At 36.1% G+C, this 24,943-nt stretch overlaps 1 protein-coding gene across 9 annotated transcripts in view; it reads left to right on the forward strand.

The window, feature by feature from the left end:
* EMSY (EMSY transcriptional repressor, BRCA2 interacting) overlaps nucleotides 1–24,943 on the forward strand; it is a 183,956-nt gene that overhangs the window by 112,402 nt on the left and 46,611 nt on the right. For all 9 annotated transcript variants that reach the window (XM_074216919.1, XM_074216921.1, XM_074216920.1 and 6 more), the window contains 4 exons: nucleotides 3,074–3,328; nucleotides 5,413–5,562; nucleotides 9,898–10,071; nucleotides 18,638–18,774. In XM_074216919.1, coding sequence (XP_074073020.1) covers nucleotides 3,074–3,328; nucleotides 5,413–5,562; nucleotides 9,898–10,071; nucleotides 18,638–18,774 — 716 coding nt within the window. The remainder of the gene's footprint in view (nucleotides 1–3,073; nucleotides 3,329–5,412; nucleotides 5,563–9,897; nucleotides 10,072–18,637; nucleotides 18,775–24,943) is intronic.

Below are 24,943 nucleotides of genomic sequence, written 5' to 3' on the forward strand. Positions count from 1 at the left end.
TAGAAATGTCTTTGTACTGCTGAGATGAGCAAGTCCATCATAGTTGATCATCACACAATGTTGCTGTTAATGTGTATATTGTTATTCTGGTTCTGCTCACTTCACTCAGTGTCAGTTCATGCAAGTCTTTCCAGGCCCTTATGAATTCTTTTTTTTTGCCCTTACGATTTCTTACAGAACAATAATACCCCCCTGACATTAATATACTGAATTTGTTCTTCCATTTCCCAATTGTTCAGCAAAAAAAGAATCTAATGTATCCAAAGGTTCCCCTCTATCAAGAAGTGTAATCCCAATGGACATGGGCTTTATCTGTTTGGTTCAGTAGCACATAGAAGCTACTAAGATTTTGAAACTATATTGTTGCTAGCCTTATTTAGACTTTATAATGTGTGTTTAGATTAGCTTGACTCCAGCTGCTTTCTGTACATTTGAGATATACATTAACAAATCTCCTTTGCTAATCCTAAGAGAAATTTTATATGAATGAGGTTTTTGATAAAATTTTCTATTAAAACTTTGGTCATAAAAAATGCAGTAAAATGAGCATTCAAATTGGAGAATAAAATATTACACAAAATAACATAACAAAGTAGCACTAAATGAGTGGCCAGATATATCAGTGTCTATTCAACATTTGTCTTGTTGAAGTTTCATGAAATTATTTTCTTAGAACTACTTTACTTGAAACAAATTACAAATTGACTTTTTTAGAGTAATATTTCATAATATACATTCTCACTGGAATCCAGAGTCAGGATTAAATTCGTTAATCTACTTGGATGTTGTGTTGAGAAAAATGAAAAAAAACCTTTTTGTGGTTTGCAGGCAGACACTATAAAGGAGATCTCAGTATCTTATTTGTTACTTAATTGTAATTTTTTTCAGTTTATATTCTTAAATTCATTTTTTTCCCACTTGCTGTTAAAATATTATCCACATTAACTAATAAGATGATTAATTGAATGTAAGAGAGAGATTGTGGTATAGTGGTTATAGAGGACTTGCTCCAGAGTCAGTGTGACCTGCGTTAGATTCTGTCTGATATTTTCTGGCTTCGCTACCCTGGGTAAGCCACTTAATCTTTTTGGGCTCCTGGGAGTCTCCAAGGTAGTAAGGTGGTAAGGCAGTTCCAGTCTTGTGTTGATGGAGACTTTCTTTCTCTGGAAATTGAAATGCAAAGTACAAACTTTCCTTCTCCCCTCCCCTCCCCTCCCCTCCCCCATGCATAAGTACTTACAATGGCAAAAACATTCAGATAAGCTAATGCCTTCTTGGGTTACCACCAGAGAGGCTGCATAGGATATTGTCTATCTCGTGGTGTTCTGTTTGGGGATCACATTTTAAGAGGGACATTGACACATATCCAGAAATATATCCAGGGAAGATGGAATTGGAAACCATTTGAAGTTTGGAACTGTTTAGCCTGGCAACTTGGTAACACAGGGGTAGAGTGCTTAGCCTGAAGGCTCATCTTCCTGAGTTCATATCTAGCCTTAAACATTTATTAGCTGATGTGATCTGGGTAAGTATCTTAACCCTCTTTGCCTCAGTTTCCCTATCAGTAAAATGAGCCAGGAAGGAACTGACAAACTACTCTGATGTCAAATGGGTCATAAACACAACTGAAATAACTAAACAACAAAAAACCTGGAGGGAGAAAAAATCTCTTTGCTCTGGTGTGTGTATATATATTGAGAGATGATCAAAATCATAACATTTATTAGGCATCTACATTACATTATTGGGGAAATAAGTATATCATTATACACATAAAATACATATAACAGGTAAATACATAGTAGGGTGGGAAGGCCCCAGCATTGGGGAAATTGGGAGACTTCAAGTAGATGCTTGGTGCTGGGTCTTCAAGGGATAAATTATATGAGGCAGAAATGAGAAAGGAGGGCATTCCAGGTAGGAGAGATGGCCATTATAAAAGTAGAGGCATTATCTTCAGATTATCAACATATATTTGAAGGACTGCCTCAGGAGAGCAGGGAATGGACAGGGTAACTGATTTGCTTTCAGTATATATACTTTCTACAACTCAGCACAGCTCAACTGAGAACTGTCCAGTTATGGAGTAGGCTGTCTCATGAGCTAATGAGTTTCCCCTTCAAATACTCATTAGTCACAGGCAGATGATTCTTAACTCTGCTTATTTTGCCCTAACCTCTCTTCTGACTTCCAGTCTTGGGTCTCCAGCTGCCTTAACTCAAGATTTAACAAAGTTGTACTCGCTATCTTTCCCCCTTCTCTACCTTGCATATTACTGTTGAGAGCAAGACCATCTAATCCTTCATGTTCCAAACCTAGGTGTCATCCTTGACTTTTCACTGTTTTTCACCCTCACATCTAAACTGTTTCCAAAACTTGTCAATTCCACCTGTGCGTCTTCTTCGTCTACACCCCTTCTCTCACAGTACCAGTCCCTGCTTTTCCTCCCACCCACCCCCACCCCCAAGCCCTCTTAACCTCAAGCCTAGACTACTGCAAGAGCCCAAGAGCCTGCTGGTGTCTGTCAGCCTCAGATCTTTCCACACTCTAATCCATCCTCCACTCAGTTACCTCTCTTTATTCTAGGGCTTTCTCTTTCTAAATTGCTTCCTATTTATCCTGAGTCACTTGTTTGCACAGATTTGTATGTTGTCTCTCCTATTAAGCTATCAGATCTTTGAGGATGGGTACTTTCTTTAGGCAATTTTTGTATCCCCCCCCCCCCATCTCTTAGCACAGTTTCTAGCCCATGGTAAGTGCTTAATAAATGTTTATTGATTTGTTAAGACACCAGAGTGTCACTTCAGAGAAAGGTATAAAAAGAACGGAAGAAATGGACCTGAGAAGTTATATAAGCTAGTTTCTAATAATGAAGTTTGGTGAATTTCATGATGGGGTTTTTTTCCTAATATAAACACGCACACAGAAGGTGACTGGAACATTGATCTGATATTTTTCGTGTTTCTTTTTTGATTTACTGAAGTCTCAGCAAATCATCTGTCACCATATCCAGTGATAATTTTTACCTTTTTTATTCTTAAATCCTTTTTTCCTCTCTCTTGTTCTTTTATAGGTGTATCCACATCAGCAATTAAGGTGGCATCAACCAGACTTCCTTCCCCTAAAAGCTTGGTGGCCACTCCCACCCAAATTCTAGCACAATTCCCCAAACAGCATCAACAGTCCCCCAAACAGCAACTACATCCAGTACAGCAACAGACCCAGCAGCAGTTGGCCCAGCCCACAGCAGTGTCTCATCAGCAACAGCCCCAGCAATCTCAATTACCACCTGGCATCAAGCCCACCATCCAAATCAAACAGGAATCAGGTAACTGGAAAATAGTTTTGAGATAATAATTTAAACCCAAGGGAACCAGAATTTACCTTTTAAAATTGGTGGTAATTTCCAAATCCTATTGAGGACAGCTATTAAGTCTTATTGCCAAAGAATGTAGTACTGCATGTTTTAATTCTAAAGAATATTCCAGAGAGCTTATGGTTTGCAGTGTGGAAAGAGGTTTCCAGTGTCTATAGGTTGGAAGGGCACAGCAGTGTTTCATTGATTCCATGTGGGAAAGTCAGTAGTTTTAGAATGATCCTCAGATATCCTTTGGAGTGTTGTGTTTTGGGTTTTTTTTTTTTTTTTTTTTTTTTTTGGTCCTAGTGTCCTGTGGCTTAAATGTTTGAAATGGCTTTTTATGCTTCCTTGGATGGAGTAGAGGCAGGGCTTCTAACTTTATACCTTTAAATTTATTAAAGCACATTTGAAATGATTTTCTTTTGATTGATAAAAAGGTTCCACAATCCATATGATTGGTTAATGTAGAATGCTTCTTATATCTATACTATTGCAGCTGTTAAGGTTTGGTTTGGGAATGTTTTTTACTGAACCAGCTTTGCAACTCTTCCATGAGATAATATCAAAAGATAATTGTTTTACACAATGTCATTGTTTAGTTTTTCTTTCAAGTTAAGAAGACTAAATCTGGAATTCTTTTAGATGATTTTTAAAAAGTCATTTACCATGAGTTGAAATGATACTAATAAATAAATGGAGATTCTTTCCTTCCTATTTAGTCAACTTAAGAAGTCATTTCCCCTAAAAAAAATAATGCAGTTCTTAGCTTTCCAATATATTTCTTTTATGATTTTGCTGTCTGTAGAAAAGATCCTAACAATAATTTCATTCTCATTTAGTTTTGGTAATTATTAATTTTATAACTAATACACATTATTATGCATAAGATTCCTCTCAGTTTTTAATTTGACTTCATTGAAGCTCTCCTGCTCTATGCCCTGTGTTTCTCCTAGAGGCAGCCATAAGTTTTTAAACTTGCCACTGGATCTGGCAAGGTCTACCAGTCTAGAAAGAAAGGCTTAGGGCAAGTAGTCTATAATGGACTGGGGGCCAGACTAGTTCAGTTCAGAAAGGCACATCTATAGGTTGACTGTAAGGGAAGGAATTTTTCAGTTAATGTCAATTCTCAGTCATTCTACTAAGATATTGAGGGGTTGTTAACTGCCTCAAGATTTGATATTTTTCAAGCTTTGAAAATAAACATTCAAATTCAATAAATATAATTTACTAAGACAGTTCAAAAACTCTGATTTTCAGGTGTGTTGTTCCCTGCAAAAATGCAGTATGCACCTAAGACTATCTGCTTCTCAGGCCTTACCCAGATGTCCTCGGACTACAGGCATGCCAGACTAACATTGGCTTCCTCTTAATTCCTTTCCACCTCACTAGGGTTGTGCTTTGTGGGCCCAACCCTGGAGAGGATAAGGCCACCTCCATAGCATAAGAAGAGGGTACCAGTGTCAGACTATAGAAGAGGAATCTTTATAGTGCTGGAGTTGACAGACTGATGCCTTATTTTAGTGATAAGGAGATTGATGATAGTGTTTAAATAAAAGAAAGTATTGGAAATCTGTAAAGCCCCCTTATCTTTAACTTGATCCTTGACTGTTGAGCATGATTTTCCTATCCAAGAACTTTTGTATGTGATATGTTACATAAAATAATTGTTTACAGCTTATTCCTCTGCAAAAGCCATTTCTAGTGGTTAACTTGATCTTTCATTTGATCTCTGTAAGATTTTAAGTAGCTTAGGGCAAGAATAAAGAGAAAAATTGTTTCTCCTTTGCTTAAATACTTAGCAACTTGTTTTTTCAGGAATATGGGATCTGAAAAAGGGAAGATAAAGAATTATGTAATTTTAAGGGGGGGTGGCAAGGGGCTGATATAATATGATATAAAACAAATATGTGAAACTACTGCCCTCTTAGGTCCATGTGAAGGAAATGTTTCAGAACTTTAAAAACATTTGTGATTATATGTATATGTTTGTGTGTGTGTGTGTGTGTGTGTGTGTATACACACACACATACATATATATAATTTTTCTTTCATAGGTGTTAAAATCATCACTCAGCAGGTTCAACCAAGTAAAATCCTACCTAAACCAGTCACAGCAACACTGCCCACCAGTAGCAATTCACCCATTATGGTGGTGAGCAGCAATGGGGCAATTATGACAACTAAACTGGTTACCACTCCTACTGGTAAGTCTTGAGTCTTTCTTCAAAGATCACTTCTATACATTGTTTATTTCATTAGGATATTAAATATGTTGAGTTTAGTATAATAGAAGGAACACTAGACCAAGATCAGGAGATACCAGTCTAGTTTTGCCTTTGCCATTTTTCATCTTTGTGACTTTGAACAAACCCACTTCACCCTTTGGCTTCAGCTTCCTTCTTTAGGAAATAATGGAATTCGGCTAAGCTGTCTCTAGGTTTTAACTTTCTCTAATTCTGTTGGAGTAGAAACTTTGCTCATGTGATTCCCTTAATAGAAGCAATTTCAACACTCAACTTTAGTGTTGAACAGTCTCTTAATACCACTACTGCTTCTTTCAATTGACACAAATGATACTTTTAGAAAGAATATTTTATGTTTGAGTCTCCTCTTAGACTATATAATTCACGAGTCATCTTAAATCATTGTTTATTTCAGTCAGTGAATTATAAACAAGAGTGAGATACAGTAAAAAAAAAATCCTCCTTAAATCCTCTTGTATGCTTTAATGTTTCATTTACATTTTAGAGCTTAATTTATCAAATTATTAGTGACATTTAATACTGATCTCTTCATTTAAAACTCATTTAAATATGATTGAAACTAATTTAACTTTGTACTAAAAATAGTTCATTAGGTCCATTTAACCAACTTTCTTTTTTAAAAGGAAAAATTAATTATAGTTAGTACCTTTGTATATATATAATTAACCTTAGAAATATTAGTTCTTACATGTTGGGTTGGCAAGAATCTATATTAAGTAGACCCCATTGATGCTAAATCCTTGTACAATGGATTTTTAAAAAATTAGAGATATTAAAATATCAAAGAAAACCCTAAGATACATATGAACAAAAATGTTGAGTCACTTAAGAACTTAAGTTGAAGGGGAGTGTGTTTTGTATTCCTGGCACTTCTTATGGACAGTCTCCAGCCAGATCCAGCTAATTGTTCTTTGTTATACACAGCCCCTGAAACCCTTCCCCATCCCTTCCCCTATTCTTAATCATTCTATCTTCAAAGATCAAAAAGTTCATTTCTCTTTTCTTAACTTCTCTCTCCTGCCTCTGCAAATTCTGATAAATCTTTCAAAGTCCAGTTTAATACTTGCTACCCCAAGAAAGAGATTCCTATTGTACTGACCCTCAGGAATATTTTCTCTCTCCTATTGAATACAGTTTCACATTCTGCCTTGAATTGCATTATTTGTACATTTCATCTCCCTGGCTAGACTATAGCGTCCATGTAGGGAGGGAAGTATTATCTTTAGGTGTTCAAATAGACTGTTTTTTTTTAAAAAAAAAACACATTTTAACACTTTAAAAAAAAATTTTGAGTTCCAAATTCAGTCTCTCCCTCCAGTCCCTCCTCTAACCCATTGAGAAGATAGACAATATGATATCAGTTTTACATATGAAATCATGCAGAGTACATTTCCATTCATTATACTTTTGCTGAGTAAATGACTAGTGTTGTAAAATAGTTATGGAGTCTATTTAGAGTGTAATGCAAGCTAAACATTAAATGGGGGTTTTTTTTGTCCTTCATTTTATTTTATTTTATTTTTTGGTTTTGTTTTGTTTGATTTTTTTTGCAAGGCAAATGGGGTTAAGGGGGTTGCCCAAGGCCACACAGCTAGGTAATTACTAAGTGTCTGAGGCCGAATTTGAACTCAGGTACTCCTGACTCCAGGGCCAGTGCTTTATCCACTACACCACCTAGCCATCCCTTTGTCCTTCATTTTTGAAGAAGGCCACAACATCAGGAGGTGATGTCATGACAAGCACATGAATTGGTTTATTGTGCAGGGAGTGCTCACTTTCTCCTCCAGAGATGTCTGGATCCAGTAACCAGATATGAATCAGGATGACTGGAGATAGCCCTGGATTCAAGGCAGTCAGGAATTAGTGATTTGCCCAAGCTCACATAGCTTGTGAGTGACAGGTGTCTTGAGGCTAGATTCGAACTTCTGTCCTCCTGACTCCAAGGCCAGTGCTCTATCCACTGTGCCACATAGCAGCTAGTTGGTGCAGTGGATAAAATATTGGCCCTGGAGCCAAGAGGATCTGAGTTCAAATCCGACCTCAGATACTTAATAATAATGAGCTGTGTAACCTTGGACAAGTCATTTAACCTTATTGCCTTGCCAAGGGAAAAAAAAAAAGGACTGTATATAGAATCAGGAGGATTACTGGGAAATTACTGAGGTGTAAAACACAAAAAACTTCAATATAACTTTTAAAAGAATATATTCTATTCTAAAATATAATCCCCCAAAACAATGATAGGATTTGATCTGCAGGTCATGGTTTGTTGATCTTGATCTATTGCAGATATTTTTGATAGCTTTGGGTAAACAGTTGTGCATAATTTGTTCAGTGATGATGCTGATGATTTACCTTTCCAAATGCTCTGTGATCCAATGACATTGCCCTCCTTGCTCTTCCTCTGACACACTACACTCCCTCTCCTAATTCTAAACATTTTCTCTGGATGTCTAGAATACTCTCCTTCCTCATCTCTTCCTTCTGCTTCCCTGGTTTCCTTCAAGAATGAGCTAGAGGTCTATTTTCTGCAAGAACCTTTCCCAGGCTACCTTGATCTTAGTATCCTCTTCTCTCTGAAATTATCTCCCATTTATCCTGGAGATACATAATATCAAATTATATCCAATTTACATTACAGATGTTTGTATTTTGTTTCTACCATTAGAATGTGAGCTCCTTGAGGATAGGAATTTTTATTTATTTATTTATTTGCATTTCTTTGTATTCCCAGTGCTCACCATAGTGCCTGGCACACAGTAGTTCTTAATAAATGCTTATTGAATGTCTGAAAATATGAAAAAAGAATCAACTATTAACCAAGTAGTTTAAAACTTATAACTTTTGAAATGTACTTGCAGGAATGATTATTAGAAAAAAGAGAACAAAACAATTGTAAAATATTTTTACTTAACAATTTCATTCACCTATAAATATAAATTTATGTGTTTAAAATATGAATATTTGTATTCAAATAAAGTTAATTTTGATTCAGGTAGCTATGTTCCTCTGCATACTGTAAAACTAGAAATTAATGATATGACACACTACAACCTTATTTGGGGAAAAGTGCATCTAGTTAATAATTAAACATTTATTAAGCATTAACTCCATGCAATACATTTTTTGGCTTTGGAGGTAAAAAGATGAAAAACTAATAGTCCATACCCTCAAATCCTAAAATTTTTATAAGTTTAACCTGTGGTGTTCAGAGCTATCCTGCTTAGTTTATGTTTCTTTGGGCATTCAACTTTTCCTTTGCAAAATTTTAAAAAGATGTGTCCTTCCCTTCCTTCTTTCCCTCTTTGTCTCTGTCTCTCACCTAGAACTATCTTCTCTTGCTTTGTGTCTCATCTACTCCATTAGAAAAATCCCTTGTAATAAATAAATATAGTCAGACTAAATTAATTTCCATGTTGGCCAGGTCAAAAAATGTATGTCTTCTATTGCACTTTGAGATTTTTTCTTCTCTAGCCAAAGAAGTTATTTGGAATCATAATTGGATAGAACTTAAAATCTAATGGGAGGGGGAGAAAATATTGTATGTATTGAAGAATAGTGTATGTATGTATGTATGTATGTATGTATGTATGTATGTATGTAAGTAAGTAATTGAAGATAGAAAGTGAAAGTAGTAAATGAAAGATGCAGACAGAATACTCTTTTTTTTAAAGATTTTTTTTTTCAAGGCAATGGGGTTAAGTGGCTTGCCCAAGGCCACACAGCTAGGTAATTATTAAGTGTCTGAGGTCGGATTTGAACCCAGGTACTCCTGACTCCAAGGCTGGTGCTCTATCCACTGCGCCACCTAGCTGCCCTAAGACAGAATACTCTTTTTATTTTTAAGTTTTTTCAAGGCACTGGGGTTAAGTGGCTTGCCCAAGGCCACACAGCTAGGTAATTATTAAGTTCTGAGGCTGGATTTGAACTCAGGTACTCCTGACTCCAAGGCCAGTGCTCTATCCACTGTGCCACCTAGCCGCCCCAAGACAGAATACTCTTAAGAAAATTTTTGGAGAAAGAAGAAATTAAGGGAAGACTTCATGGTGGAAGTGGCCTTAGATTTAGGGTTGTAAAAAAAGCAAATTATCATTAGGTAGAAATGGGGAAGATGATTATCCCAGTTAAGAGATTTCCTATACTAATACACAGGATGAACTTTTGGTAACAGTATTTTACTTTGGTTGTAAACTAGTATGTTTGAATAGTACACATAATTCTTTTTAAATTTGTAAATAATGCCAGGTTTTGGTTTCTATTTTTCTTTTTATATAGGCACACAGGCAACCTACACTCGACCAACAGTCAGTCCTTCAATAGGGGCTCGAATGACTGCAACCCCTGGAGCTGCCACCTATGTGAAAACAACCAGCGGTAGCATCATTACAGTAGTACCCAAATCATTAGCTACTCTGGGAGGCAAGATAATTAGCAGTAATATAGTCTCTGGTAGGTACATATTATATGTTATGACATGAAGTATATATTATCTCATATAGAATGGAAAAAAAACACATTGTTTTCAAGTGAACAGATTGCGATCTCTTAATGGTTTAATTATATGACCTTGGGCAAGACCATTCTCTTTGAAACTGCTTCCTTCTCTGTAAAATAAGGGGAGGTTTTATTAGATGAGCCAAAAATACCCTTTGAATTTTTAACTGTGACATAATTTTTGTAACTTCTTCTTGTATATTAGTACATCCAGAGTTTGCTTTTCTACTTTGAATGGTTATAAGTCCAGTTTCTGATTCTTAATTCTGACATAGAGAACACTTAATACTTTAACTATGTTAACTTTTTGATTTAAAATGAAGTGTATATAACTATTTTGTTCAGATTGAAAAATTATTGTATAGCTATTCTCAAGTAATATTACTTTAGATGATTAAAAAAACAAAGCATCAAAAAATCCTGTTTACAATTCCTCCATTTATGCTCCACTTTTCCTATTTTAAATTTAACAAGATTGTAGAAATTGCTATTTATTCTACTTTTAAAAAATATTTGGAATTGTCTCTGGTTTATTTTGGCTTATCTAATGCTGCCTCTAAAATAGAATGCTTTCATGATAACCCATTTCCATTATTATTATTTTTGGGGTTTTTTATTTTTTCAAGGCAAATGGGGCTAAGTGGCTTGCCCAAGGCCACACAGCTAGGTAATTATTAAGTGTCTGAGTCAGGATTTGAACTCAGGTTACTCCTGACTCCAGGGCCAGTGCTCTATCCACTGTGCCACCTAGCCACCCCATGATTATTATTTTTTAATTAAAGTATAATAACATAAATCTTCTCTGATCAGACATCCCCCATGGATTCATTTTTGCCAGTGAGAAATATTTTCTGCACCTGTGATGGTTGGTTCTCACTTGGTAATATCAGGAAATGTGATTACTGGCATTTGATCAGTACTTCTTATGTCTAGAAGGTAGAAACAAAAACAAAAGCATGGAGTTGCCATAAGGCACTTTATCCTAAACCTGATTATAATTGTAGAACATTTAATTTTTGTCAAATTGATGAATGTCAGTTTATGAAGAAAATCATCTTATTCTAGTTTTTAAGGAGAAATTATTAATATCTGTTAAAATTCAACGTATATTGATAATGACTTTAAAATGTTACAAGAGTACAGTGATTTTATTCTGCTTAAAAACACTTCTCCCATATTTTTATAAATTTTGAGTTATAAACATTTAGAAGATTAGAAAAAATATTCCTAGATAACAATAGATTTCTTTTCCCATTTTGTGTCTGATTCAGGTATACCAAATCTCTTGCTTATTACTTCAAGGATACTTAAATTTTTTAGTGTAAATACTCCCTCTGCTGACACAATTTGAAATTCCTCTGCGTATTTCTACACTATTTCTTAGATAATCTACATGTGTTGCTATGGATGAAATAAATCACCACTAATGATGAGTATACCATCTTGGTTAGAGCTTTGCTATATAGGTTATTTCTCAGCTACAGACTGTCTATGGACCTTTTCAGTTTGGTAAGACTTGTCAGAACATATTTTCATGCTCCAGTGATGTATCCTTCAAGAATTTGGGAATCTCTCCATGCTTAGAATGAATCATTGGAAAAGGACTTCAGTAGAACTGTCTTTGACTATGTTAGAGCAAAATAACTACATTTTTAGAGAAAGATAAGTGGTTTTAATGCACGTAGTACATGGGTGTGTTTCCTTGGCCTTGATATTTGAAGATAAAGCAGTTGATAATTGTAATTATTGTGTTTGTGTGTGTGTGAGAGAGACCAAAAAGATTAAATTATAACCTATAATCCTTTTCATTATTTTGCATGCATACACATTTCATCTGGGCCTCAAACTTTTCTTACACTCCTATTTTAACTCTCTTGTTTGATTTTTGTATAGTAGGTAGGTTTGTCTGTAGCAGTAGGATCTTGCCGTTCTTCCTTTTAGGCAGTTCTATTTGTCTTAGGCTCTTTCATCAATAATATTTGATAATGTTCCACTGCTGTGAGGAGTTTTTAGCAATATCATCACATCATCATTCATATTAAAATTGCTAAGTAAGTTTGTTTGGATGATGTTGATGTTTTGTAGGACAGTTTTTCTTTATTAGTGTTTTTTGCCGTTGTCGTTTCACATTAACATAACATTGTGATTACCCATCACTCAAAAGAGAATCTACTTAGTTTCAAATAAGTACAGTTAAATGGAATAGTCTAATATATTGGACCATTGACATTTCTAACAATATATGCCTCATTCTGTCCTCTAGTTCACTACTTCCCTCTGAAATTAAGGTTGGTTAATGAATTGATCTGAATTCTGATATCTTTTATTTATGTTTTCCTTTACAAAGTTTACATTATTGTGGTATTTGTGTAGATTGTTCTCATGATTCTTTGTCTTAAAATTTTATTCTGAACTTAAATATCAAAAAAAGAACATTTCCATTCATATAGTAGAACACAAAACAGGATCCAATATGTAACTGATCTATACTTGGCATTATTTTTTAAGTATCAAATTCATTTCTATTTATTTGAATTTGAATATTTTGGTTTCTTCTTACAAAGTCTAACTTATTTAGATAAAGAACCAAATTAATTTCTATCTTTTGAAGTTGAGTTCTTTGGTAACAGCTTACAAAAGAACCAAACTCATCTCTTGTTTGTTTTAAACCGAATTATTTGGTAGCATCTTACATAGTGAATATGTGGATAAAGATAGGGTGTAGGAGGGACTGATACTTTGTTCATTTCATTAATACAGAGAACTCTAGATTTGTGATATCACACATATAATTGAAATTAAAGCTTTGGAGGCTGATTATCCTTTTTCCAGGTCTGTGACATGAGGCAGTTGTTTGGGGAGGGTTGGGGAAAGGTTAAATTTTGTACTCTCTATGGTAGTCTAGGGACTGCCTTGTGTGCTTCGTGTTCCTCAGGTCTTCCGACAGTTTTCCAGATCTTTGATCCATTCTTGTCTAGTCAAGACATCTTCCATTTTGCTCCTTTTTTGACTCCTTTGTCATTCCTAACTTCCTAGCTAGGTTTCCAGCTTTCCATTTCTCTTCCTCCTCACCTTCTGAGAATTTGCTTGGGACTCTCACAACAGCAGAGCTAAAAGCTTAAGAACTATTGACCTTCTTGAGCTTTGAGGAAGCCTCTGGAGTCTTAAAATCCCTGGAAGGAATGAAGATTCATATCTTTCCTTGTTGTCTGAAGTGTTCTCCAGGGAGAGAGGCAGTTTATAAAAGCACGTGGAATAAGGTGTTACCAATCTTTATTTCAAGGTAACTTTTGGAAACATGATTTAACTGGTTGCTTTTTTAAAAAAATGTAATAAATTCTAATTGGTAGTTTCAAAACTGACCTTTCCTGTGCTTCCTTCTGAGCTTCCTTTTGTTCCTTTTTGTGCATTTAAAATAAGTGTTTCAGTGGCCTTTTTTTTTCCCTGGCATCAACTTCTACCAACTCCTTTTCTTCCCAAACAGTTTCCATCATCTGTTAGTTGAGAAGGAAAAGAAAACCCTTGAAATAAATATAATCAAACAAAATACAACAGAAATACTCAAAAGGTGTGTATACACCTTGCTTACCACCTGTCTGGAGGCTGGTAATGTGATTCATCAAAAGACTCTTAGAGGTGTTGGTCATTGTTTAGTCTTTAAAATTTTTCTTTATAGTGTTTGTCCATGTATAAATTGTTCTCCTAATTCTGCTTACTTCACTTTGCATCAGTTCATATTGCTCAGAATATCCTGAAATTGTCTTTTGGTCATTTTTTACAATTACATTAATATTTCATGATTTATTCAGCTTTTCTCCATTTGTCTAAGGGTCAATCTAAACATCCCCTTAGTTTGTTTCTTTTTCCTCCTCCTCAAAACTGCCCCTTCATGGAGCAGCTAGGTGATGCAGTGGACAGAGCACCAGCCCTGGAGTCAGGAGGACCTAAGTTTAAATCTGGCCCCAGACACTTAATATGTGCTTAGCTGTGTGACCTTGGGCAAGTCACTTAACCCCATTGCCTTGCAAAAATCCCAAAACAACAAAACAAAATTGCCCCTTTATACCTTCCCTCTCTCCATCCCTGATTTTTCCTGTTTGATATATTTTAGCACCAAACTCTGTGTTTGTACTCAGCCTATATTTTGTGAGTGAGGTTCATTAGGTGTGGTGGCACACACCTATATTCCTTCCTGCTGGAAGGATGAACCTGATAGCTTGAGTTCAGGCGTTCTTAACTTCAGTAGGATGAAAATTGATTGTATGTCCACACTAAGTCCTGTACCAATATGATAAGATTCCAGGAGTGCCTATAGAGGGTTGAATTGACCCAATTTGAAAATAGAGTGAGCAATTCAAAGGTTCTGTACTGATCATCAATGGGATCAGTCTTGTGAATGGTTTGCTGTACTTTACACAAGGTTTAGGTGAGAGAGAGATTCAATCTCAGAAATAAACAGAGAGGTTTTGTTCTCCCTACATCCTTCATGTCTGTATATTCTTGACCTAATGTTGGAAAATAGCAAGTCCTACCCCTGTTTTCCTTTCTATATTCATGTACTCCTCTTTTTTGCCCTCTCTCCTCTTTCCTTTCTTCAGCCTTCACAACAGAACCAGTCTACCACTTACTCTTTTAAGCTAAATAGCTTTCTAGAACTTTCCACTTAGCACTTTTATTAATTTTTAAAAATTTCTTCTAACATGTTCATGTCATCTTTGTAGGAAATCTACTTTTTCTTTGAATCACTACTTGTCATTATAGCATTGGATTTGCTATAATTTTTGATGTAGTCAAATGTTTTGTTTACTTAACTCTCAAGTTTTAGTTACTGAATTGGGGTTTTGTGCAAGGGCCAGGCTCTATCTCATGCTCTACTTTTGGGTGCTGTGGTTAACCCTACTTGGTCTTCCTCTGGGTCCTTGTGATACTTCTATCTCCTATGATTTGCTCTACCTCAGTCTTTGAGGTTCGGAATGCTGGATTTTCAGGACTTCTCTGGTGGGTCGGGTTAGAGAATTTTGAATTCTTGGGTCTGTCCTGTCCTAATCCAGGTTTGAGCTGTTTAGCCCTGCCATGTTGCTGTTCCCCAAGGGTACTGATCTCCACCCTGGGGCTTTCTCAGGAAATCTTCTGCTCTTGTTGCTTCTGACCACACAGCCTTTAGTCATATTGATGCTTCTCTCTCTCTCTCTCTCTCTCTCTCTCTCTCTCTCTCTCTCTCTGTAGTTCTGGAGTTGCAAAACATTACTGTAGTTTTTCATTGGATTTCTTGATCATCATTGAAGATGGTGTGAACTTGATTGCTTTATTGGAAGGAGTAAGTTATTAGGGAGTTGTGCAAGTTTACCCCAGATAAACCAGAAAGGAAATTTAGAGATCATCCAATTTAACCCCTCTATGTTACAGAGAAAGGGTCTAAGCGTCTTAAGAGAGAAAAGTGATTTTCCAAAGATTACACTGTTATTAACTCACCACACAGTTTAATTCTCAGGGGAGTTAATATCACTGGAGTTCAGTCACTAGCATCTCAGTTGATTCATGAATGAAACTAGGAAATATTCTGATAAGGCAGTGTTCTGTGGAAGCTGAAGGATCACTTGGACCAGATGGTCTTTGATGTCTCTTCTGCCTCTTGTAATTCTGTAATTCTCTGAATGTTCCTAAATGGCAAAAACACTTTGAAAACTATTTTTAAACATTGTACATAGGGATAAAAACTGTTAGGATCATTATTTATAATAAAAGATATTCTTTTTGTTGTTGTTAATTTTGTTTTTTAAGGTAATGGGGTTAAGTGACTTGCCCAAAGTCATACAACTAGGCAATTTATTAAGTGTCTGAAGTCACATTTGAACTCAGGTCCTCCTGACTCTAGGGCTGGCGCTCTATCCAATGGGCCACTAGCTGCCCCAATAATAAGCTATTTAGTGATTGTTCATTGAATTAATAAATGTCATTGTGGCCAATTTGATAGGTGTAAGGTGATACCTCATAGAGACATTTTTCTAATAATGATTTGGAGCATTTATTCATGTGACTATAGATAACTTTAATTTCTTTGTTTGAAAACTAGCTGTTCATTTACTTTGACCATTTATCAATTGGGGAATAACTTGTAACCTTATAGAGTTGATTCAGTTCTCTATATATTTTAGAAATGAGACCTTTATCAGAAGCCCTAGCTGTGAAAATTGTTTTCCAGTTTTTCATTTTCCTTCTAATCTCAGCAGCATTGGTTTTATTAGTACAAAAACATTTTAATGTAATATAGTCAAAATTATCCATTTTTCAATTTGTAATGTACTCAATTTCTTGTTTGGTCACAAATTTCTTCCCTTTCCATGGATCTGACAGAGTATTTCTTGATCCTTCTTAATTGGTCTGTGGTATTGCTCTTTATATCTAAATTTTATATGGAGAACATTTCATAAAGTTTTAGGATGGAACTCAGGATGAACTTTGAAGTACAGGTAGAATTAGTTTAGGGAAAGGTCATGAGAGAGAGGGTATTTAAAGCAGGGTGGTGTTTAAGTAAGGACAAGAACAAACAGTATGTTTATGGAATAGAGAAGTCACTATTCTGAAGAAAAAGGAGTTATATGTTAGGGAGCAGTAAAACGCTATGGTAGAATAAATTAATTGGAGTCTAAAATTTGAAGGGATTTGCAAATTAATTTAAAATAGCTTTTGAAAACCCAGTCGCTTCCACTTCTCAGTGAGGTATTGGAGGAAACTCTTACAGTATATCTTAGATAAATAGTTACTGATTTTTACATTTGGTTCCTTTTTTATAGAGAACTTTAATTGCTCTAGAAAAACAATTCTTAAATTGAAGTGACTGAAAATTCTCTTTAAAAATTTGATAACTGTATTTCAACATTTCAGCATTGTTTTGTAATTCTGTGTATTTAAAAACATTCTAAGAAGAGATCCCTTATTGAACAGACTTTCAGAAAGGGGTCTATGATATAATAAAGGTTTTGAACATAATCCTTTTATATAGATTATCCAATAGTGACAACTTCCTAAATACCTTCATCTCTTATATAAGAAATTCATGGACTAGGAGTCAGAAAAATGTAAGTGAATCTAAGATATTTGTCTCCTATTTTACAGATGAGATAACTGGGGTCTTAGAGAGGTTAATACTCCTTGTACTACTTATGTCACAGGGCTCCTGTAAGGATCAAATAAGAAAATATATCTAAGATACTTTTTAATTCTAAACACTTTATAAGTGTTTATTATCATCATCATCATCATCATCATCATCATCATCAGTAATAGCATTTTCTCATCTGGCTGAAGTTTTATGGTTATAAAACCAGATTTAATGGGATTTTGCTAATTAGAATTTATATAATGATTTATCACTTAATGACAAGAAAAAAAAAACTTTGGTGAAAGGGGATGCATAGTCATATTTTTAGATTTTGTAGAAAATACCTTGACTTCCAGATTCCAGTCAGTATTATTGTTTTGACAGTTTAATTTTTCATATCCTGCCATGATAAAGACCTTTTTCTTAGTACTGAATTGTTCCAAAGATAGTCTGTACTTGTATGTCAACTATGTGTCCGATGTTAAAGAGTTGTTCCAAAGATAAACTGTTCTTATATATAAACTGCCTAAATTCAAATAAAAAAGTACTATGTGTTGTAATAAAAAGAGTCTTAAAGTGAAAAGACCTTTAGTTCAGTTCTGATACTAGTTCTGTTTTGGGTAAGTCACTTTACTCAGTTTCCTCATCTGTAAAATCTGAATATTGATTACCTTCTTTCCCAACGAGGTAGTTTGGAAAACGTATTGAAAATCTTAAAAGTACATATAAATGTGAACTATTACTGTTTATTTGAAGGGAAAAAAGTAAAATTAATTATACATTGAAAAATTACATGAATGAATTATATAGGCTATAGAAATAGACTGATGACTATTGCCTAAAGATTAGCTTTAGCAAGTGTGGAAAAGATTATTGCTAATGAACATTTCTATTCACAGCAACTTTCGAAGACTGTCTACGAATGCTTGGAGGGGTGGATCTAAGTTGGTAGTGGGAATTCTCATACAGAAGTAATGGATTCTGGGAATATTGAAGTATTATAGGCCATAGGAAGCATGCCACAGTAGAAGGAGCGCTTGGAGAATCTCAAGGCAAATCTCAGGTTTTCCACTTACTCTGTATGTGACTTCAACCAGCTGTCTGAGCCATTATTTTCCTTTTCTGTAAAGGGTTAGGTATTGCTGTGGTACCTTTCAACCCCAATAAGCACAGTGTGTTGCATATAGAAGACACTTAATAAATGTTGGTTGAATTGAATTAAATCACATCAGGTTTACCTTGAGCCAAATTTGGGAGTAAAAATTGATGACAGTAGTTGGATCTATAAGATATTTGAAGCCTTTGTCTTCATCCAAAGGAGACACATGATTAAGGATATGAATTGTGTGCAACCTAAGTAGAATTGATCCAACATCATCACTCTTAACTTGGACCTCCTTTTCTTCCCCCTTCTCTAAGGAACGACCACCAAAATCACCACCATCCCAATGACTTCCAAGCCCAATGTGATTGTTGTACAAAAGACCACAGGAAAAGGAACGACCATTCAAGGCCTCCCGGGCAAAAACGTTGTCACAACATTGCTAAACGCTGGAGTAAGTAAGAGCTTGACCTGTGGGCTCAACAATCCACCGAGGATCTTAAAGGGCCAGCTACCCAAATATTTGCTTAAAGAAGTCAAAATCCCACGATGGCTTGAACTTTTGATTTGCTACTGCTGTGCTGTGATAACTATAAAGACACTACCTACGGATGCCATTTTTCACAGCAATTTCTAAAAACTGTTGAATATTGCTATGATGGCTCTGCAACAGCCTGCTAGATTGTGAAGCATGGGTCCTTGTTTCACAGGCTTAGCTTGCTTCCAGATGGAGAGTCTCACTGGCTTAATAGCATAGGAACTGTTCTCAGAGGGCATCTGTGTGCCTCTGAGTGATCAATGGATGCGGGTTTCAGCGTATGGGCCCAGGCGGAGGAGGAAGGAGGGCCTGGGCTGGGGAAAATGGAATTCTTGAATGAAAGAGGATAGAAGAAAACACAGAAACAGATACAGAGAGATATCAAGAGATAGACACAGCCTCAGAAAGGAGAAAAATGCATAAAGGAAAGAGAGTGATACAGTCCAACAAAGGGGAGAGCTGTGAGGAGGCAGCCCTGACTGGGCCTGAGGCCACATCAACTCAGATCATAAGACTTAGGCCTCCCTATGCCTGTGCTCTATTATAGCAGTCATAATTCTTTATTAATCTGGAATAGGGACTCATTCTAGTTTGCATGTTTAAAACTGGAAGAGCTAATGCAGTCTTAGGCTTCAAGACAGCTAGTGTCCAGAGCAAGGGAGCTGCTAACCTACAGTGCTTTGTTCTGGTCATATCACATATGAGGAATTATGTCTAGTTCTGGACACTATATTAGATCAATTTTTGATAATGAATTGGCTTTCATAGGAGATAATCGAGTTCCTTAACGCAGGAGGTCTTCAAACAGTTGCTGGAAAACCATTGAGGATACTGGAGAAGATATCTCCTCAGGTTTGAACTGGATGATCTCTGAGGTCAACTCTTGAGAGTTTGTAATTCGAAGATTTACATAACTAGTGGAGACTTGGTTCCATTTCCTTTTCATTTACATTTCAGAGCTAATTCAAGAAGTCAAGAAAATAACAAAACAAATTTTAGTTTGATATAGAGATGGGCTTAAAGATTTATTCTTGAATAAATACTTATCAATCATAGATAGAAAGTAGAATGTGACAGCTTCTTTAAATGTAAAATAAAGAACTTCTCAGGCATAACCTTAATCTTGAGTGAGACGGCAGTCAGGCATTAGCTTTATTTTATATCCAAGGGAACCTAGATTTTAATTTGTCTGAGGTCTCTCAGCAATTAAGGAGAATCAGAACCCAGCCAACACTTTAATCTGCTGGACTATCTTATTCTTTACATTCATATTTTCATGGCAACCAAATTTGTGTTATACCTAAAGCTTGGGTTAAAAAAAATAAACCATCAGTATACAATGGAGAGGGGACATGTGGATAGCCAATAGTTTCTATGAGAAATTTTGGTGAGTTTGAGAGAAATGAAAGCTCAAAATGAGTCACTTTGCTTAGTCAATAAACTTAATGCGATGTTAAAATACTTTAATAGAGGAGTAGTGTCCAGGATGAGTTATATTGTGTTAAATTTTTGACCCCCACTTTAGGAAGGGTAATAGCAATATAGATTTCATCCAGAGGAAGGTGACCAGTATGGTCAGGGCACTGGAAAAGCCACCATTGTAAGAGGAATATTGAAGGAGCTAAATATTTGTCCTGGAGAAGAGAAGGCATAGGGAAGACATGATCACTGTCAAATAGTTGGATGCCTTTTATGCAGCAGAGGGATTAGGTATGTCCAGGCAGGACAAATGACTCTAGAAAGCAAAATTAGGAGCAGTAAATGGAAGTTGCCAAGAGATCTACTTGATATGATACAAAGGAAAAACTTGTTCACAATTATAACTCCTAAAATGGAATGGCCTTCCTTGAAAGGTAGTGAGTTTACCCATCCCTGGAGGCCTTATGGTGGATGCTGGCTAACTATTATAGAGAATGTAGAATGAACTCTTGCTCAGGTCGGAGTTGTACTACTTGTTCCTCTGAAATCTTTGTGACTGTTTCTGTTGAGGAAATGAATCGATCATTTTTAAAAAATTTAAAGCTATGTGGGAGGAGTACTTAATAAAATACTCATTCCTTTATTCTGCAGTGACTGAACTCCTATTGTGTGCACACAGGGGACTCTTGTTGCTAGGAAATTAGGCAGATATATTTGACACAGACCCTGATAACAAATTGTTTATAGCCTACTGTATTGTGACTTTTGTAGTAAAATGGATCCAAACAAATTATAATGTGAGACTTTGATCCTGGATCCCGTGACTCCACTAAGATCTGAGAGCTATTTGAATTCTGTGATTTCCAATAGCCACTCGATAGTCATACTGATAGACTGTTACTCTAGAGATACTCATTTAACAAATGATTTGGGAGGGACAGGCATCCCTATATAACAGGCTTTCTACTAAATATCTTGCAAGTTGGTTTTGAGTGGTTGTAAATGGCTCCATATTTGGGCGACACCTCCTCTGGCCATAATAGGTAAGTGTACTTACCTGCAAATGAGTAGATATCTGTATATGGACTATATCACATATACCCAAAGATACGTCTCTAAAGATTGTTTTGTATATATGTATATGGGTAATGGAGACAGAGAAGGAGAAGTAGGAGGTAGGGAGTAGAACCCTAAACTTAAATTTTTTTCCAATAACTATAGCCAGTTAGTGCTTTTGACCCTTACACTCAAGAACATTGTTTTTGTTAACCTTTAACTCTGCAGCATGGTATGGTGGAAAGAACATTGTATTGGGAGATTGGGAACCAGAATTCTAGTTCCCGTATCTATCACTATTTGGGCAAATCTCCAGACCCTTTCTTGGCCTTAGTTTTTGCCTCTTTAACTTTAGATGATTGGACCAGTTGATCTCTCATTATCAATCCTGACTTTTAAATTTACTATTTAAATCCTGTATAAATACCCTCTGAGTGATTGCTTTATGCCAGTTCATTCAAAGGTCTTACAGATTTCATCAATACAGCAATTTTAGTTCTCACAATTGTATGTTAAGAACAAGGAAGTAGCTTAAAAAAGTGAGAACGAAAGTAAAGACAAACATGATCTGTGATTTCACATTTTTCAGGTTTTTAAAATTTCAAGTAAGTGACTAGTTTGGTTGGATTTCCTTGCACTGAAATCTAAATGGAATGTTCCTGAAGCTGTGAATAATATTGAAACACAATTGACTTCAGTTTATGCAGAGGAAAATGGTGACCAGAGGATAGTGGTAAATTCTTTAGCAGTCATACTTAGAAGCACCTTGAATTTTCTCTTGGACTCCTCTTTCCAGTAGTCCAACCTGGAAGGACAGTTAGTTGCCCATCTGGCTTCTGTATTTGTTTTTTCCCTACTCTGTTCCATCCATACAGTCTGACTCAGTGTGATTTGATATAGCCTCAAAATAGCTGGAAGGATATAGGCAGGGGCTGTAGCAAGAAGGGCATTGGATCCAGAGCCCTAAGACTGAGGGGGTCAAGCTCTGGCCTCTGTTTCCTCTCCTCTTTACAAAGATAAAAGTAAAAGATGCACTACCCACTTCAGGTAGACTTTCAAGTGTTTGCTGTTCCTTAAAAACTACTAGGTCACACAGTAGTCAAAACACCAGGCCTTGGAATCAGGAGTACCTGAATTCAAATCCAGCTTCAAATACTTCCTAGCTGTGGGACCCTGGGCAATCCACTTCACTTCTGCCTGCCTCAGTTGCTTCACCAGTAAAATGGGAATAGTAATGCACCTTACTTCACAGGGTTGTTGTGAGGATCAGCTGAGATAGCCCTTGTAAAGTGCTCTGGTCCACAATGAGCACCATCTAAATGTTAGCATGATGATTGTGAGCTGTCATTATCTGTGAAGTGCCTAGCAGGGCAGGGTACGGTACACAGCAAGTGCTTAATCAATGCTTGTTTCCTTCCTTCCTTGTAGCACTTCAGTGAGAACTAGCCATGACCTGCTCAGGTTGTTTTCCCATGTTGGCAGGGAATGGATTGGAGTCTAAAATTTTAGTGTTACTACTGGCAAGCTGGATTATCTGTTGGTCAGTGTATTTTAGTGATTTATGAGAAAGTTTTAATTTTCTCTATTAACTTGAGCCTACTCACTGGGCTGTGGATGATCTTGGACATGTCATTTAAGCATGTTAGATGATGTGCTTCCTTTTAATGTAGGGAAATAGAATGAACATAGAAAACCTGAGCTGTCATTCCAGCTTTGCCTTTTCTGAACTGTGGGAAGGTGGTAGAGAATCAGCTGAACTTCTTTCAACTCTTAAATGGGGATAATAATATTTTTCCAACACATCTAACAGGGTTGTGGGGGAGGTAAATGAGTCAGTGCATATAAAACTGCAGTGAAAAGTGTCAAGTCTTAAAGGAATATAAGGGATTAATACTCTTAATATGAATTTGAATTCATCCATCAGTCAACAAGCATTTATTAAGTACCTTGAAAATGAGCAGCTAGGTGGTAAAGTAGATAATATACCAGATTTGGAATCAGGTTGAGTTCAAATCCTTCAGATACTTATCCTGGACAAGTCATCAAAGTTTTTTTAGACTCAGGTTTCAACATCTTTAAAATGGGAATGATAATGGAACCTAGCTCATAGGTAATGAAGTTCAAATTTCATTCATATACATATATACATACATATATGTATATTTTTATGTATGCACATATAAACACACACATATCTAATGTAATATATCTTTGCAGACTTCAAAGCACTATACTGGGTACCCCAGAAATTTTAGACAGTTTTAATGAAAGCTTTAATAACTTAATATTACACTGAGACTTCTAGGATATCTTGTATAGCACTTTGAGGTCTACAAAGAGATTTACATATTATATAACATACTAACCATTGGAGATACAAATATACTAATGAAACTGTCCCTGTCTTCAAGAAGCTTATATTCTATCATTTAGATAAAGGAAGAATATCAGGGATTGTTGGCATGGGGGGTGGAGTTGGATTGGATGAACTAATATCCAAAGATTTAGAGCTAGACATGGTCATGGAGAGAAATCCTCCAATCCAACATGATCTCAGAGAAGGGAAGGCCTTTGACCTGCTCTCCCTGGTTAGGAAGTGCAGAGCAAGACATTAAAGTATATCCGGACCTCCTGTATTGCTGTAAGGACTAGGAAGAGAGGGCTCCATAAATCTTAGGGTTGTGTGGACAGGAGGAGTTATTAATAAGGTCCTTTTTCATACAATCCTCTTAGCTTAAAAGATTTAATTATTCAAATTCCAGCAACTAGCTGAGTGCCTTTTGTGTGCAAAGCCTATACCTTGGGACTGGGATGCAAAGGTAGATTGAGAGAGCTTCTACCCTTACATTCTAGTACATGAGATTTTTTTGTGCAAATTCTTGTCAATCAGAATAATCCAATAGGATATAAGAGACATCCAGCTAAGATGCAAGAAGGGAGGAATCACTGCTTTCAGAGGAATTGGGAAAATCTTTATTGAAGTGATAGTATTCAGGTAGGGAGGGTTAAGATTTTAATGGGTTGAACTGGAGCTTAAGGCATAGGATATAGGGAATGATATGATCAAAGGTTTGGATTAGAGATGAAGCAAAATTTGTAGAAGTATGTTGGACTATTTTTAGTCCTCATATTTTAGAAAAGACTGATAAATGGGAGTACATCAAGAGAAAAGTGGCTTACAGTGTTCGAGGGACTCAAGACATGGGAAGATTAGTTGAAGGATCTGGGAGTGTTGGATCTGGAGAAGAGAGCTTAAGGGGGGACATGTTATTGTCTTCAACTTTTGAAGAACTGTTCTGTTGAAGGATTGGATGTCCTGATTGGCTCCACAGGGCAGGACTTGGGAAGTGGGTGGGAGTTACAAAGAGGAAGACTGACTCAATGGGAGAAAATGCCTCTTAACCAAGTTTTACAAAGAAGGAACAGGGTCAGTTCACCAATGGGCTACAGACAAAGACTGAATGACCACTTGTTGGAAATACCATAAAAGGGAAGGAAACATGTGCAATTCGAGGGGTTGGCGAGGGATCCTAGAAACCTTCTGAGGTCTGTTCCAACAATGCTTTGATTCTTTGAACACCTCTAAAGCTCTAGTTTAAATTCAATTCAA

Source organism: Macrotis lagotis, chromosome 1, assembly GCF_037893015.1.
Source record: "Macrotis lagotis isolate mMagLag1 chromosome 1, bilby.v1.9.chrom.fasta, whole genome shotgun sequence".
NCBI classification, from domain to species: Eukaryota; Metazoa; Chordata; class Mammalia; order Peramelemorphia; family Peramelidae; genus Macrotis; species Macrotis lagotis.